The sequence below is a fragment of the Emydura macquarii genome, unplaced genomic scaffold (genome assembly GCF_026122565.2).
Source record: "Emydura macquarii macquarii isolate MOO-44397 ecotype Brisbane River unplaced genomic scaffold, CSIRO-AGI_Emac_v2 contig_3231, whole genome shotgun sequence".
Lineage (NCBI taxonomy): Eukaryota > Metazoa > Chordata > Testudines > Chelidae > Emydura > Emydura macquarii.
The window spans coordinates 589,396-607,383 of record NW_027133368.1 but is presented as its reverse complement, the minus strand read 5'-3'; the positions used below and the strand labels follow the sequence as shown (position 1 = coordinate 607,383).

Sequence of the window (17,988 nt, the reverse complement as noted above, 5' to 3'; positions counted from 1 at the left end):
TTCTCTTCCTTGTTCTCTCTCACCATCCCATCACCTGCTGGGATAGAGAGAATCCAGAATGGAGTCATTCCCTGTGCCAGGGGAAAGGGAACCTCCAAAAGGGGAATGGGAATGTGGAAAACAAACCCAAATAACTGCTGGAGAGATCGAAAACCAGGAGCTGAATCCCCCAAAGCCTTTCCCAGGGGACAAAGAGGAGGGGACATCCCATCCAAACACTCATGGGGAGGGAGCTTGTGCCACATGTCAGTCGAGGTGGGTGGGAAGCCATGAGTGACATCTGCCAAGAGGATATGCACGGGCTGGGGAACAGTCGTGTCCTGGGTGACATGAGACAGAACTGGGGGAGCTTCCAAGGCCTTGGTGGGAATCCCAGTGGTTTTGTCCCCCCCCCCCCCCAATGGTTTCTGAGTTGGTGTATCTGATTCCTCACCTTTGCAGGTGCCAGTCGGGATGCCCCTTTTTTCAGAGCCCTGGAGTCCTAGGACCCACGATACCACCCCTTCTTCCAGCTCTGAGATCACATCAGGCGTAGGCATCACAAAACCTACCCAGGAAAAAAAAATAGGGCGAGTTTGTCCACATTGGTGCCAACTGGCAAAAGATTCACGGTTTTTTACAAGCAACTTCTGCCTCGGAACTGAGAAACTCCCTGCACCTGATACACTGCTGTAAGGGTATGTATCCATAAAGGGTAGCCTGTGAGGTTTCTACTGAAAACTTGTATCATTGATACCCATAACCAATGCAAGATGTAATATTTAAGGGAATAAAGTAAATATATTGAAAATTATGCCCATATGGTGATGGAGTTACACAAAAGGCAATAATAAATCTCTGTGATGCCCCCATTCAAGCGGGATAGAGTTGTGCCCATCCCTGGACAGCTTGCGATGAAATGCAAAGCACAATTGTCTACCTTTGCACCAACCCGGAAAAATCAACGGAAAAACTATAAACATCAAAATCACGTGGTAATTGAAAAGTATGAGCCATCCCCACGAGCTGTGCAAATGAATCAGATGTAGACTGCTTGGTTTATTATAGAAGTGAAAGAGAGGTAGATATCGATTTTTCCTTTACTGTTATGATAATGGTATAGTACTGTTTAGTAATAAATGTCTGTATTGTTTGGCATAAGTGAACTCCATCTTGTCAGTTGCTTGAAGAAAGCTCTTTCCTGAAACTTGTACTATTGAACCAAAAACATCTTGATGACTTCTCTGTGTGTGAGTGAGGAATGTATGTGCAGGGAGTAAAAAGACACCAGCCTAAAACTGCTCTGACAACAGAAAGAGGAGTGAAGACACCAGCTGTCATCCTGACCCTGAAGGCCGAAGAATGCATATCAACGACCCTAAAGTGCAGATAAATGACCCTAAAGTACAGCAGGATCCACCCTAGGAACGAACAAAGTACAGAAATAAGAGACTAGTCATGCTTGCAATTAGCTGGTGATTAACAACCATACTGAACCTGGAGGCCCATAGACTTATATGACAGTCAGCGACTATAAAAGATGGGGTGAGAACATGGAAACTTTGGGTTTTGTTCTGCAATCATCAAGGAGCATCAGATTGTGACCGAGAGAGAACGCCTCCCCCAATCAGGATTAGCCTAGTTGGCCATTACGCTGGCTCGAGCGATGCATAGACTGGTAACTATATTTTGTCAGCTGCAGAACTCTTGGGCGTGAGTGGGTGTGAATGAATGAATGCAATAGCTTTTTAAGATTTTCTGTATTTATAATAAACGCAGCGTATTGCCTTGTCCCCTGAACAAGATTTTGCAAGTCTTTCTTTTATAAGTATAACAAAAGGAACAATATGACAGGAAGGGGATCACCCTGTCTGGGAGTAAAGACACAAATTGGTTCACTGTATCACAGGGTGGAGATAGCCGTTCTGTATCCATTTACTGAGGAGATTGCTTCATGAAAGATTGGGTCAGAGCATCTTGGGGCTAGCATCCACTGGAAAGGACTGAACTGTGGAGTGAGAATCTTCTTCATTCGCTAGGAAAGGTAGCTACTGAGAAGTGTAGTCCCTAGTTTGCATTTTAGGATTCTGTTTTATATGTAACCATTTGCGTCCATCACTCCCACTTGTTTCTAGCTGACTCTGTTCTTTGTTAAACACGTTTCCTTTTGTTTTACAATCACTGAACCCAAGTGTTGTGTGCGATACAGGAGCTACGAGCTAAGGTTTAACAGGTAATCCGGAGTACAGTGTTTCTTTGGCATTTCTATGGGTATCTAGTGAGCAGGGCCTGGACACGTTGAAGGGACTCTGGGGCTGGGGTGAATCTGTTGTCAACCTGCAGGGCAAAGGCAGGGCTGGCATAGCCCAGAGCAGAGTGCTTGAGTGACAGAGAGTCCGGTTGCACGAGGGAGCTAACACCCAGCTAGTACAGGCAAGACTCCTTTGTGCTGGAGACAGGTGGTAACAGGGTGACTCGCAGCTCTGGGTGTCAGAGATCTGGGAGAAGGATCAGAGTGAAGGCATGGCTACCAGGTAACCTTCCTGGAGCAGAGGTGACTTTTCTTGGGAATGGCTGGGAAAATGTTTGCAGAGGCCTTTGGGGACAATAGAATGTCTCTTGGGAGGTGGGGTGGGCCCTTTGTAAGATTTCAGAGATCTCCATGCAACACAGGACTTAATGATTCCGCGACAGCAGACATGTTCAACCGCTTCCCCTTGCTAAGCACACACAGCTACATCTCTGAGGATGGAGCAGTATAGTGATTGTGTGTGTAAGGACCAACGAAGCCTGGGTATGAAACCCCAGACACAGCGTGCGGTCCCATCCCGGGTGAATCATAGTGGAACAGGGTTATTGTGTTGGCTGAGTGAAGAGGTGTTTTTTGGTGCCCATGCAAACAGCAAGTACAGAGTGTGGCTCCTCCCAGCCCTGCCTCAGGAGGTGGTTCAAGGATGTGTCCGTCCTTCCCGGTTTTGTACCAGCAGCAGGGAGGAAGCAGCCCCAGAACCTGTTCCCACAAATGAATAGCCATGGTTGTGCCCGTGACATATTCCAGGGACCTTGCCTGCTGGTGCTAGTTTCACAGCCACCGTCTTGGCTGACGCAGCAGGGATTGAAAGGGTGATCTCCGGAGCTAAAAGCACGAGCTAAGCGTCTTTATCTGGGGGCATGGCAGACTGATCTCCTCTGGGGCATGGGCATAGAGGCGGAGCTGTAGCACTGGTTTTCCAAGGGGTTACACCAGCACACCAATGAGTCGGCTGAAAAGTGTGCTCACAGCACCCAGACTGGCACATCCCCAGCAAGTCTGTATCTTTCTTACACTTGTCTAATCCGACTAGCCACGATCTAGAGAACTGGCTCCTCACCCAGTGAGATCAGAGTCTCGTAATTCTCCTGCAGGACGTCCCTGTAGAGGGCTTTCTGCCCTGCGTCCAGCAGGGCCCACTCCTCCGTGGAGAAATACACAGTCACTTCTTTGAAGATCACCACCCCCTGCAACAACAGCGGTTAGTACTCTGCTCCAGTGATAACCCCAACCGTGCAGTCACAGGGGCCCCAGATTGTCCCCTCTGCCCCAGTCTCCCTCACGTTGTGCCCTACAACGACAATTGTAGTTCCACCTCCAAACCAGTGGTGCCAGTTATCACAGACCACATTCTCCCGTTCACAGACCCGCTGCTCTTTCCTGTAAGTAACCTTTAGCAGGAAGGAGGCCATGAAACTGTCACCAGAGCAATACTGCTCCTTGCGTCCCATCCTCTCACCTCCCTGCTAGAGTGCCTCACAAAACAGAACTTCCATCCTGCAGGAGATGCCAATAATTCAAACATTTCTTTTCATTGGGGCCAAGCATTGAAACAGCCAAAGGGGGGGGGGGGGATTAAAAGCTCAGAAAAATTGCTATTTGGAATTTTTCATGTTGATTTTCCCAAGAGGGAAAAAAAGTTGAAATCAGCATTTTCTCATTAAAAAAAAAAACGTCTTTTTTGACTGAACTATGTATTTTGATGGGAAAATTCCAACCAGCTCGCCTCCTTCCCCCTGTGAGCTACAGAGCCCACCTTTAGATCTCACCACAGCAGAGAGGTTCAGCCAGAAACTCACCCATGGCTGGAAACCAGCACAGCAGCCCCTGCCCTGCACAGAGACCAAGATGCTGCTTCTTGGGCAGTGGCTCCAGGGCATTTTGTGCGTAAGCTCCTGTCCCACAGATGGGGAAATTTCCTTCCCATCCCAATGGACCTATTCTTAAAATCAAACCCATATTAAACGGGCCTAGCAGTTTTTGACCCAATCACACCTGTGTGTTTAGTATCCCCTCCATCTATCAGAGGAATGCCTGAAAATCTCCTACCTGTTGCAGCTCCACCGTAGCCATTTCCCTTCCCCTGGCAGGATGAGGTGATGTGGAGCAAAGCATGGATGTTATTCTGCAGCCTGTCAGGGTGAGAAGGGCGATTGGAGGGGGAGGGGTTTTCAGAAAGGGCTTTACTTCCCCGAAACTCTCTCCTTGCATATGCTTTAGAGACTCTGCATGGCTGAGAAAACACTTGCTCACTTTATTACAGCAGATAAGCCCTAAACCATGCTCCTTAGTGGTTACTGAAGGAGACAAATTAAAGAAAGGGAACAAAAATACAGCCTTCACACATAAGACTGTACAATTAGGCTTTGTCTACACACAGAAATTCGGGAAAAATAATCTGAATTAACTCAGGGTGTGAATTTAAAGCAGATTATTTAAAATGCATTAAATCCCATATGGACATCTTTATTTACAATTTAAATTGCCCAAAGTGAATTAAACTAAACTGAATTAAGGCCACTTTAATCTAAATGCAAGTGTCCAGACAGAGGTTTAGTGTCATTTACTTAATCTGTTTTAAATTCATGACTTTTAGTTCATTTGGATTGAATTTCCGGAGTGTCCCCATGTAGACAAACACTTTGAGTGACTAGGAATCACTAGGTTCTTTTCTCTGCTTTGCTCCTCAGCACCCTGTAACCTTGCATAAATCCCTTTCCTTCTCCATTTCCCCTCCCACTCTTTGTCTGTCTTGTGCATTAGATTATAAACACGTCAGCGCCTCTTACCATGTGTTCAGCAAACACGTAGCCAAATGAGGCCCTGCTCTCAGGACCGCCAGGTGTTACTGTCATACACCATCAGCAACATCACGACAGCCATTTGCTGAAATGCTCCTAGTTTACCCCAACCCTGGGAGAACTTTTAGCCTGGTTTGTTTATATCACATGGTTTGGGGTTTTTTTTTTTCAAACAGCTGTCTGGGATTTTCCCAGGCTGTTACCACAGCAGACTGTGTCCTGTTCCCAGAGTCCCCACATGGGGGGGTGGGGTACACTTTACAGGGGCCCAGAGGCCCTGGGAGGCTTGTCCCAACCTGCAACCCCCATTCATGGGGAAACAAATTTTCATGGCTCATGAGATTGTATGTCTGGGATGAGGGATGGTGGTTGGGAGGGGCCGTGTTACAGTTTGTACTGGGCAGGAAAAATTATGCTTGGGGCCCTGCCTGTTCCCAACACCCTTTTCCACTGTAGCTACCAATTCACATGGGAAGATTCCTCCTGACATCTCCCCCCAGGGCAGCACGTTCCCAGCAGCGCCGGGACCAGGCAGGGGCAGGAACCGGCTTCTCCTCCCTCCGCTCCTCACCTGGGCCCGGACAGTCAATCTGCCCGGGGCTGCAGTGACTGGGGCTGGGCAGGGCTGGGAGCCGGGAACCTCCCTCCCCGCTCATCGCCCCTGCCAGCCTCCCCCTGCCTCCTCCTCCCCTCCGGCCGGGAGACTCGCTCCCTGGCCCCTTCCCGGGGCTGGCTCGGCCCCTGCAGGCGCTAAGGGCAGCAGAGCCCGGCTGTGTCCGGGGGGGCAGCAGCTCCGGGACCCGCAGAGCCCCGGGAGCAGAGCTGGGGCGAGGAGGGGCCGTGGGGGCAGAGTCACTTTCCTGCCCGGCCCCGGCACGTTCCCCGGGGCTCCCCTCACCTGCAGCCTCCGGCTCGGGAGCTGGGGTCGGGGCTGCCCCAGGGGCTGGTTCCAGACGCCGCAGAAAGCCCCGCCCGGGCTGGGCACAGAGGGGTTAATGCAGGTCTCTCTCGCTAGTGACAGATCCGGTGGGGGGCAGCAGCTGATCCGATCCGAGCCGCCTTCCGGCTCACTATAGATGCATCAGCTGCAGGCTCTAACTCTAACCCAGGAAGCCCAACCCCGGCATGCTCAGTAGCGAGAGAAAGTCCCCTCCCCTTACATTAGCAGTGATCAATATAACGAGGCCTGAGAGAGCTCACTTCTTGTTTCTCTTATCATCTGAACGGCTCACACTGCTTTTCATTGCTAATTTTTATCTATTTAAATGGTCAGAGTTGTGGGACGTCACTGGCGGGGCAGCCAATAGGTTTTGAAGGACGACAGATGTTGTGATGCAAAAAATTAAATGTGTATAAACACAACTTTGCAACCTCACGTGTCAAAATATACCAAGTAAATGGCCTTAAATCAAATTCTCATAAGTTCCCAAGCAGCATTTTACTTACTTTGCCTACCTGTAAAGTGAAATGATTCACAATGGAAAATGTTGTGTGTCGTTGGTTTGCGACTGTACAGTGAAATTGAAGTTTATTGACATTTATCAAGAAAAATCTCATTCTTTCAAGTCTAGGCATAACCAAGCAGGCTGAGTTTCAAGGAACATCATACAACATCTTTCCCATTTTACAAAGGGACATTCATATTTAATTCATTTGGAAGCCAGCAGAACATCCATCTTCTGTGAGCCCATTGGACTCAAGTAGTTCTACAGCAAAATCTAAGGCAGTGACTGTCCAAGAGCCAGGTGAAGTCTCAAGGGGTTGCAGGAGTCTGACGGGTTTATTGTGGGGCTCCTTGGAGTGGTGCATAAGCCACCCTACGCATGAGGACACCAGAAGATAGGTGCGCAGCACAGCTATTTCAGGCTGAGACATCGCATATTTAGGCTTGAACGGAATGTTTGCCTGTGGCTGTAACGTGATTGGGCAGGTGTCTGTGTTGTTTGTTCTCAAAGACATCTTTGTAGTCACTGGATCTGATGAAAGTCGAGGACCAGGGTCAGTGGATAGCTCTGTTTGGCCAGCTATGCCGGCATGTCACCACTGAGGAACTAGTGCACAGCATCCATTTCTTGGAGTCAAGAAATGCTGTCGGCAGAATTCCTGGAAAAATTCATCTCTTAGTTCATGCCAGCAGAGAAGGGAGTTATGGAGGACAGCCATGAGATACCCAGCACCACAGGGAAGTGTGGGGAATGGATGGGTACAGAACCGAAGGGTCTCTTGATACCCTTGGATACTAATCTCAAGAGGAACAATTTCCGAGGCCACTGGCCCGGTGGATAAGAGGGTTCTCTTGGTTGTCTCTGCCAGTCGGGAACAGGCTTGAGCCACAAACGAATCTATAGTGGCTGAGCTGTGTTCACACTGGACGCTTAGTGATTAGTGTGGATACCAGTGAGACACGGTACGCCCGATTTGCAGATTAATAAGGTTTAATGTGCAAGGTTTTTTATAGATATACTAGCTGAATACAGAGCCTAAAATTAACTACAATATATTATACTTACTACGCTTGGAGAGCTAAGCAGTTACTTAGAAGGCTGTATACAGGAACGACTTTTTTTAGGGGCCCCGTCAGGGAGTTAGTGGATTTTTTGGTTTGACCAGCAGCATCTTTTGGGAGTAAGGTGTTGATGGAGCACGCCCCTTTGTCTAAGTGGTAACTTTTTATATTCTTTTAGAAACAGCTTTTATCTAATTACCTTTGTACTTATTATTATATATGCTAATTACCTTTTTTTTTTTTTTACTCTTTTTTTTACTCTTGACCACATTTTATTTTTACCATGATAATTGGGGTCGTTAAAACATCTGGTGATAGGCGGGGCGGTGTAAAAATATGCCCCTTGGCAATGAAAAAGTGTACCCCCCAGACGTTCAAGGATAACTTGTTCCCATCACCGTTATCTATATGCAGCTGGAAGCATACATGTTGTGTATTTTGTCTTGTTATGTGCTGGGGTGTGCAGAAACTGAGACATCTGCAAGGTTACGTAGTAGTGCTATTTATTTCTGCCAACTGGAAGATGTCAAGCTACAGGGGTCAGAACAGCCAAGCAAGCAACTAACGCTACGCGAGGCCTGTAGGACCGTGGTCAGGCAACTCAAATTGCACTGGACCTCCAACAAGCTGCTTCAGTGTTGATAAAGTTGTCTGCTATACCCCAGTCAATGAGTGCAATGAGGAAGAAGTTGGGGATGCCCCAAGATTCATAACTTAGCTGGTGCTTGCAGGTACGGTGATGAGAGCCAGTGTGCATTCCAGTCAGGACCTCATTTCAGGTTCCAGAAGGACACTCTGTCAGGACCCCAAGCCTAGCCCCTTTCACTGAGTCTGGGATGGCTCATTTTCCTGCCATCCTCATGGGGCAACTAGAGATAGTATGGCCCCGCTCCCCACAGTAGTAAGGCATTGTTGGAAATCTCTCTCTTCAGGAGCGAGTTGCCGGAGGGTCAGGTCTATCTGCTTGGGCTTAACTGGTGGTGCAGAATCTGATAGCAAGGGACACGGTTGTGACACAACTTTTCTTTCTTCCTGTCACTCATGCAGAAGATTGTCAGCATAGATAACCAGATCTACGAAAACATCCAGACCCCTTGGATTGGAGTTTTGACTCAGACCAGTTCATCCTTGACCTCACCCCACAAGTCCCATTTAAACTGAAATAACTGGGCCATCTCATCCCATTCTGTGTCCAATAGGAGTATGTGACCTGTCTGTGCCCAGGGTAGCCCACCTGAAAATGCCAAGGGCAGGGCAGGCTGCAAAAGGAGAGCAGATTCACCCAGAACTGGTGGGTAACACTGAAGTGAGGTCCCCTGATCAGTCATGAACAGTGCTCCTGATTTCCCACACTGGATATCAAGAAGCTATAAGAAATACACAGCTCCCTTTACTGCATCTCAGTCTCTGGCTCCCAATCAGCAACTGGGACCAGTAAAGAGACAAGTTATTAAAATTCTCTTCCCTTTACCAAAAATGTTCTACTAATCCCCAAAGGGTTGGCCACATTACCAGACCAATATAAGTTTGGATCTTAACCAAAATACCACCCTGCCAGTCAATCTTTCAATAACTGAACTAAAGGTTTATTATAAAGGAAAGAAACAAATAAGAAGAGAGATGTTAAGTGGTCAAAGTAATCAGATACATAAAAATGACTTCAAAGTCCATATAAATCAGATTCTCAGCAAAACTGTGAAGTTTGCAGGCTTGTACAGTTCCTCTGCTGTACATCCAGTACCTGGATGGGTCTCAGTCCTTTGCTTCACAGCTTCGGATGCAGAGTAGTTGATCCAGAGCAGGAATGAAGGCAGGATGGAGATGGTGCAGCTGCCCAAATTCCAAGTGACTGAGACTTGGCATCCAACCAGATTTCAGGTCTCACCAGCCAAACAGTTTGGTGAGCAGGTACTAATCTCCAGCTGAAATTTCAGAACGGCTTCTCTTACAGTGTCCACTAGATGGTGATGATACATTGCAAACAATTTGTAGATCAGTTCCCGAGGGGTAGCCGTGTTAGTCTGCATACAGCAAAAACAACCAGAGTTCTGTAGCACTTTGTTAGTCTTTGTTTTAGTTTGTAGATCCAAATTCCACCAGAGGAGCCATGGCTGAGACTCTAAGATGTGTGCAGTGTTGTTGTAGCCCTGTTGGTCCCAGGATATTAGCGAGACAAGGTGGATGAGGTAATACATTTTATTAGACCAACCTCTGGTTGTGAGAGAGAAGCTTTCAGGCTTACACAGAGCTCTTTTTCAGCTCTAGGAAATGTACTCAGAGTGTCACAGCTAAATACGAGGGAGAAAAGATTGTTCAGCATCAGTAGTTAACACAGTTTCTCAGATTTGTCACCTAAAAAGAATGGCTCAGATGTGGCACTCTCCCTCACATCCTCTGCAGTGAAGACGGATGCAAAGAATTCATTCAGCTTTTTCTCTGCAACAGCCTTGTCTTCCTTGAGTGCTCCTTTAGAACCTTGGTCATCCAGTGGTCCTGCTGATTGTCTGGCGGATTTCATGCTTCTTAAAAAAGCGTTTGCATTTAGTTTTTGTGTCTTTTGCTAGTTGCTCTTCACATTCATTTTCAGCCTGTCTAATTGTACTTCACTTCCCAGAGTTTATGCTCCTTTCTCTTTTCCTCAGCAGGATTTGATTTTCAATTTTTAAAGGATGCCGTTTTGCCTCTAACAGCTTCCTTTACTCCGCTGTTTAGCCATGATGGCATTTTTTTGGTCCTCTTACTGGTTTTATGTATGTATTTCTTTATTTTTATTTGTTGCTTTCTTTTAGTTTGAGCTCCAGCTATGGTCTTTTTACATAATTTCCATGTCGTTTGCAGGCATTTCACTGTTGTGACTGTTCCTTTTAATTTCCACTTAACTAGCTTCCTAATTATTGTGTAGTTCACTTTTTTAAATTAAATGCTACTGTGGTGGGTTTCTTTGGTATTTCCCATCCCTTTAAGGATATTAAATTTAATTACCTTATGGTTGCTCTTATCAAGTGATTCAGTGATATTCAGCTCTTGGACCAGATACTGTACTCCACGTAGGACTAAATCAAGAATTGCCTTGTGGATTCCAGGACTAGCTGTTCCGAGAAGCAGTCATGAATGGTGTCCAGAAATTCTACCTCTGCATCCTGTCCTGAGGCGACATATACCCAGTCAATATGGGGATAGTTGAAATCCCCCATTATTATTGGGGTTTCCGTTCTTGTAGCCTCTCTATCTCCCTGAATATTTCACAGTCACCATCACCATCCTAGTCTGGTGGTCAGTATTATATTTATACTGCTATACTCTTTATTACTGAAGCCTGGAATTCCTACCCATAGAGATTCTATGGCACAGTTTGATTCATTTAAGATTTTTACTATATGTGACTCCAAACTTTCTTTCACATATTGTACCACTGCCCCACCAGCTCAACCTACTCTGTCTTTCCTATATATTCTGTATCTTGGTATTACCATACCCCATTGATTATCATAATTCCATTAAGATTCTTGATGCGTATTATTTCAATAACCTCTAATACTAGGCACTCAAGTTGACCCATCTTAGCATATTAGTCTTTTTGCATTTGTATAGAAGCACTTATAAAATTTGTCAATATTTAATTGTCTGCCATCATGTGATGTGACTGAATGGGACTCTTTTTCATTTGACTGTTTCTCTTCAGTTCCTACCTTTACTTTGTCAATTTCTGTCTTCTCCTCTCTACTAGGATATAGAATATCCCCCTAAATGGTGTCTCTGTCTGAACCGTGTGTTCCTCCACACCTGTTGGCTTTCCCGAAGGTCCGTATTTTAAAAACTCCTCTATGACTTTTTTCAATTTTTGCATAGAAATGTAGAAACTGGAAAGCACTTCAATAGGTCAGCTGGTCCAGCCCCCTGCACTGAGGTAGGACTCAGTATTATTTAAACCATCCCTGACTGGTGTTTGCCTAACCTGTTCTTAAAAACTTCCAGTGATGGAGATTCCACAACTTATGTAGGTAATTTGCTCCGGTGCTTATTTACCCTGACAGTTCGGGAGTTCTTCCTAATATCAAACCTAAATTTCCCTTGCTTCAATTTAAGCCCATTGCTTCTCGCCCTGTCCTTTATTGGATAGATAATAATAGGATAGGAGAATAATTTACCATCCTCCTCTTTATAGTAACCTTTCACATATTTGAAGACAGTTATCATGTTCTGCGCCCCTGGTCTTCTCTGATCCAGACTAAACAAACCCAGTTTTTTCGATCTTTCCTCATAGGTCATGTTTCCTGGACCTTAAATCATTTTTATTGCTCTCCTCTGGACTTTCTCCAATTTGTCCACATCTTTCCCAAAGTGTGGTGCCCAGAACTGGACACAGTACTCCAGTTGAGGCCTTATCAGTACTGAGTAGAGTGGAAGAATTACGTCTTGTGTCTTGCTTACCACACTGCTGCTAATACCTCCCAGAATGATGCTTTTTGTAACAGTATTACATCGTGACTCATATTTAGTTTGTGATTAACTCTAACCCCCAGATCCTTTTCTGCAATACTCCTTCCTAGGCAGTCACTTCCCATTTTGTGCAATTGATTATTCCTTCCTAAGCAGAGTACTTTGCATTTGTGTTTATTTAATTTCATCCTATTTATTTCAGACCATTTCTCCAATTTGTCAACATCATTTTGAATTCTAATCCTGTCCTTCAAAACACTGGCTACCCCTCCCAGCTTGGTATCATCCATAAACTTTATAAGTATACTCTCTATGCCATTTTCAAATAATTTATGAAGATATTGAACAGAACTGGACCCAGGACTGATCTCTGCAAGATCCCACTCAATCTGCTTTTCCAGCTTGACAGTGAACCATTGATAACTACTCATTGAGTACAGTTTTCCAACCAGTTGTGCACCCACCCACCCTATAGTAGGTTCATTTAGTTTGCTTATGAGAAGGTCATGTGAGATAGAATCAAAAGTTTTACAAAGTTGAGATAAATCACATCTACGGCTTCCCCCCATCCACAAGGCTTGTTACACTGTCAAAGAAGGATATTGGGTTGGTTTGACATGATTTATTCTTGACAAATCCCTGTTGACTGTTACTTATCACCTTATTTTCTTCTAGATGCTTACAAATTGATTCTTTGCTCGATTATCTTTCCAGGTATCGAAGTTAAGCTTACCTATAATTCCCAGGGTTGTTCTTATTCCTCTTTTTATAGATAGGTACTATATTTGCCCTTTTCCAGTCCTTTCGGGTCTCTTCCATCCTGCATGAGTTCTCAAAGAGAATTGCTAATGGCTCAGAGATCTCTTCAGCTGTTCCTTAAGTATTCTAGCACATATTTAGCCAGGCCATGCTGACATGAGGACATCTAACTTGTCTAAGTAATTTTTGTTCTTTCTCTATTTTAGCCTCAGATTCTATCCCATTTATACGGATGTTCGCTATGTTAGTTGTCCAATCACTGCTAACCTTTTTGGTGAAAACTGAAACAAAAATGGCATTTAACGCTTTGGCCAATGCTGCATTTTCTGTCTTTGTCTTTCCCTCTGTCATTGGTCTTCCTCTTGCTTCTAATGTAATTGTGAAATGTTTTCTTGTTACCCTTATGTCCCTAGCTAGTTTAATTGTTTTGTGCCTTGGTCTTTCTAATTTTCTCCCTACATTCTTCTGTATTGTTTTTTTATATATTCATCTTTCATAATTTGACTTGGTTTCCACTTTTTGTAGAACTTTTTTTTTTTTTTTTTTTTTGAGTTTCAGGTCACTGAAGATCTACTGCGTAAGCCAGGGTGGTCTTTTACCATACTTCCTATCTGTCCTACCCATTGGGATTGTTTGCTCTTGTGACCGTAATAATGATTCTTTTAAAATCTACCAACTCTCCTGAAGTCTCTTTTCCCTTAGACTTGCTTCCCATGGGATCTTACCTGCCAATTCTCTGTGTTTGCTAAAGTCTTGAAGTCCCTTCTCTTTATTCTGCAGTTTCCCCTCCCACCATTCATTAGAATCATGAAGTCTGTCATTTCACAATCACTTAAACGTAAGCTGCCTCCCTCCTTCAAATTCTCAATCATTTCCTCCCTATTAGTCAGAATCAAATCTAGAACAGCTTCTCCCTTAGTTACTTTCTCCACCCTCTGTAGTAAAAAGTTGTCTCCAATGCATTCCAAGAACTTGTTGGATAATTTGCGCTCGGCTGCATTATTTTCCCAACAGATGTCTGGGTAGCTGAAGTCTCCCATCACCACCAAGTGCTTTAGATGATTTTGCTAGTTTAAAAAAAGCCTCATCCATCTCTTCTTCCTGGTTATGTGATCTATAGTAGACCCCTAACATGATTGACCCTTGTTTTTTACTCTTTATCCTTACCCAGAGACTTTCAGCAGGTCTATCTCCCACTTCTAGCTGGACCTCACTGTGATATACAACACAACACCTCCTCCCTTTTATCCCTGCCTGTCCTTCCTGAACATGCTGTGCCCTTCTATATCAATATTCCAGTCACGTGAATTATCCCACCAAGTGATGCCAGTTATGTCGTCGTCGTGATTATTCACTAATATTTCTAGCTCTTCCTCTTCATTCACCAGACCTCTTGCATTAGTATGCAGACATCTAACATGTTCATTAGTTTTCTCCTCTGTATTGCCTCCCTGTCTCTCCTTTGTGCCCATGTTCCCCCCAGATTCTAACCCTCAACTCAGGCTCCCATGTTCTGGACTTACCTGTAGGCTTTTGTCTCCTGTGCCCCTCAAACCCAGTTGAAAGCTAGGTTAGCCAGTCTGTATCTGAAGATACTCTTCTCCTTCCTTGAAAGGAGAACCCGTCACTGCTCAGCAGTCCTTCTTCTCGGAACAACCACCTCTGGTTGAGGAAGCCGAAGCCCTCCTGGCAACATCATCCATGTGGCCACGTATTCACCTCCAGTATTTGTTTGTCTCTGCCTGGGCCCTACCCTTGACTGGAAGGGTCAATGAGACCACCACCTGCACCAGCAATCTGGTTCCGTTTAGTTTAGGTGAAGCCCACACTTCCTGTATAGGCTCCTCCTTTCCCAAAAGGTTCCCCAGTTCCTAATAAACCTAAACCCCTCTTCTCAATACCATTGTCTCATCCTTGCATTGAGACTCTGCAGTTCTGCTGTCAAACTGGCCCTGCTCATAGAACTGGAGGCGTTTCTGAGAAAGCTACCATGGAGCTCCTGGACTTTAATCTCTTACCTAGCAGCCTACATTTGGCTTCCAGGACCTCTCCCCGATCCTTCCCTATGTCACTGGCACCTACATGTACCACGACCACCGGCTCCTCCCCTGCACTGCTAGATGTCTCAAGAGGTCTGCAACCTTTGCACCCGGCAGGCAATTCACCATGCAGTTCTCCTGGTCATCACAAACCCAGCTATCTTATATTTCTAATAACCAAATCCCCCATTATTCTTACCTATCTCTTCCTAATAACTGGGGTCCCCTCCCCTGGAGGGGTATCTTCAGTGCAAGAGAATACCCTGACATCATCTGGAAGGAGGGACCCAACAATGGGATTGTTTCCCTGGGCTCCAGTTTGATGTTCTCCTTCCCAGATCTTCATCCTTCTTAGCAGCACAGAGGCTCTCAGACTGGGGGTGGGACCGCTGTACTGTGTCCCTGAAATTCTCTTCTATGTACTTATCTGTTCCCCTCAGCTCCTCCAGTTCAACCTGGCCTCATGAGCCCGTCTGTCTCTGAGGGCTGTGAGTTGTTTGCACTGAATGCACACACGCCACCTGCTCACAAGGCAGGTGACTGTACATGCTGAATTTAGTGCAATAAACTAGCTAGTCCCCACTCAGCTGCTGGGCTTCTGCCTGCCTCATTTCTATTCTTGCAGGTTTTTTTGGTTTGGTTTTGGTTTGTTGAGGAGGGGTGTTATTGGTCTAAGTTTAGAGTAAGTTTCTTAGGTGTACCCGCCTCTCCCACTTCCTCTCTAATATCCCTCACAAAATTCCCACTTGCTAGCTCCTCTTGTGATTTAGCAGCTGGCTTTTTAAACCGCTTTCTCCCTGAGTTAACCCTGCCCCCTTGTCAAGGGATCCCAAAGGGATTAGGGATCTCACACTAGATCGCCAGGAGTAAATTCTCATTCTAGTCTCACCAGGCTGCTTAGCTCAGCACACGACCTTCCAAACAGGCCTCACTACACACCACAATCGAGCAAGCACACGGCTAGCACGTAAACACACAACAACCAAAGTAACAGACGACAAACTCAGCCCAAAGGTCACTTAGTTGCTCCTCCTGCACCTGGAGAACTCCCTCACCAAACGCCCCTGATAACTGCTCCTGTTCGCTAGATCCCTTTTGAAAGTCTTGACTGTACTCTCTCTGGGTCTGTGTGAAATGAAGACAATGATGCCCTGCCTGACAGGGATGCTGTGAGCATAAACTCCATGAATATTTGGGAGACGCTCAGGTACTACAGTGACTCTCAGAATTTAAGGCCATAACACAGGCCACAAAATCTCCCCCAGATGTTTCTGCATCAAGCCCATGATGTCTGGTTGAGTTAGAGTGTATCTATTAGAAAGGGACAGCCAGTCTTGACTTAAAGACTCTAGGTTCTCAACCTATTTACCACTGTGGGCCGCATATGCAGCTCTCTGTGTTAGCTAGGCCGCAGCCATACTATAGACTACCTGTATGGCCTTGAAGACATCACATGGGCCGCAGTTGTGCGCTGATTGGACCACTGGTGTAAGTGATGGAGAATCCACCACATCCCCTGGATAGATGATTGCACAACTGCTGTCTTTTATGAAGTAGATGGAGCATACCTGACCTCGAAGGGTAAGGGGGTACAGGAAGTGGGGGAGCTAGATTTAGGCTCCACCAACTTCCCCACTCCCCAATTGTCTTTTGTGACCCTCCCCCAGTTGACCTACACCCCATCTGAGAGTCAGAGCTGCAATTTGCAAGTTAAAAACACATTTAATGAAATACAGCCTTATGGACACTATTCACTGACAACTGATCTCAGTTTATTTTTGAAGAACACAAAGTTGAGAACTCTGCCAGGGGATTATGTGACCACCTCACCTCCTCCCAGCCAGCCCTGCAGAGCAATGGGGAAGCGGAGGCAGCTGTGAAGAGCGGAGAAAACCTCACTTATGAAAAATCTCAGCCTCAGGGCATAGGCCTGTGAGGTTGCTGATCCTACGGCTTCAGTTCAGAAAGCCCTCAGAGGCGTGCTTAAACTTTTGAGCGAAGAAGTAGACCCACTGAAACCAAGCCCTAAGTGACTTGTCTGAGTCACACAAGGACACTGTGGTAGAGTAGGGAACTGATCCTAATCTCCTGAGTTCTAGCTAAGTGCCTTATCTACAAGCCCATGCTCTCTTTCTCATTCAGCGTGCACTAAACTGCAAAGCCCAGCACAGACAGCTGTCTTTGCCCAAGCGCAAAGCATGCATCCTTTGCATTGTTGCTTTGTGAAAGAGGCTACCTGTCCTCGAAATACGGTGCCATTCTGCATCCATCTCCTTTTAAATGGGAAATGTGCTCCTGGCCATCCCGATAATGGACCATCTTTCTAGGCCCATCTTCTCGCCTGCATATAATCACGTCTTGTTCTTTAGCCTCTTTGATTTCCTGCAGCTTTGCTGTTGCAACTGGGAGACACTGAATCATGTGAATTGACTCCACTTTCTGCTTACTTTGCACTGGCTCACCAGTGCCTAGCACATATGAGCAGCTCGGCATAGCCTCTGTCGCTAGTAATCATCTTGGCAAGGATCTGATCTCTTCCTGGTAGGGCTAGGGTGCAGTCTCTGTGGGATGCTAGGGAGGATCGTAGCTGTCACTGTCTCTAATGGCTTGTGGTCTGAATTCACAACTCCAGGATGGCCATCAGGACGTTGGTGGAACCCCTCTACTGCACGGCCAAGAGCTCTTTTTTCTTTAGATGCAGTTTCCAATGGGGCACTGCAGTCAGTGCAGAGCTGCTGTCTCACAACATGCAGCGTTGCAGGGGTTGAACCTCCCCGGGTTTTCACCCTGGGTGTAAAGCCATTGCTGCCTGACTGACATCTAGGGATGATCTCCTTCTGAGCATCCGCTCATGCAGATTTTGATCCCTTGCGGCCCCGCCAGATTTCCCAAACTGCATGTTGCCAGCAATTCACTGATGAACTGGGAGTGATGGTGAGAGGTGCCCCTTATCAAAACTTTGGTCTTTGGACTCCGTAAGGGAGAATAAGTCTGTTGCCCTGAAAGGGGCATTGAAAACATAACAGAGGCAAACAGACTGCAAAGTTTTAGAGGAATATATGCCTGGGCTCTAATTCTGCAGCAGGGGGTTCGGGGGATTTCCTGCCTGGGCCCAGCATGGAGACTTAGCTCTGGATGGAGGACCTGGAGCCC

The 17,988-nt window shown here is 46.0% G+C and overlaps 2 protein-coding genes across 2 annotated transcripts in view; both read right to left on the bottom strand.

The window, feature by feature from the left end:
- The window catches only part of LOC137142568 (uncharacterized), a 195,859-nt gene that overhangs the window by 145,250 nt on the left and 32,621 nt on the right, over positions 1-17,988 (bottom strand).
- On the bottom strand, positions 203-6,294 carry LOC137142549 (KRAB domain-containing protein 4-like). Its single transcript, XM_067531965.1, has 5 exons — positions 5,990-6,294; positions 4,340-4,422; positions 3,351-3,477; positions 434-547; positions 203-320 (listed from the first exon to the last, which is right to left on the bottom strand). Exons 2-5 carry the CDS (start codon positions 4,403-4,405, stop codon positions 247-249), a joined length of 381 nt encoding a protein of 126 aa, XP_067388066.1. The 5' UTR covers positions 4,406-4,422; positions 5,990-6,294; the 3' UTR covers positions 203-246.

What these genes read in the sequence shown, in the direction of transcription:
- LOC137142549 (XM_067531965.1), bottom strand. Translation starts at nt 4,405, where the DNA reads ATGCTTTGCTCCACATCACCTCATCCTGCCAGGGGAAGGGAAATGGCT. An exon ending in CTACGGTGGAGCTGCAACAG is followed by an intron (nt 3,478 to 4,339) that starts GTAGGAGATTTT and finishes CTGTTGTTGCAG; the next exon opens with GGGGTGGTGATCTTCAAAGA. An exon ending in CGAGACTCTGATCTCACTGG is followed by an intron (nt 548 to 3,350) that starts GTGAGGAGCCAG and finishes TTTCCTGGGTAG; the next exon opens with GTTTTGTGATGCCTACGCCT.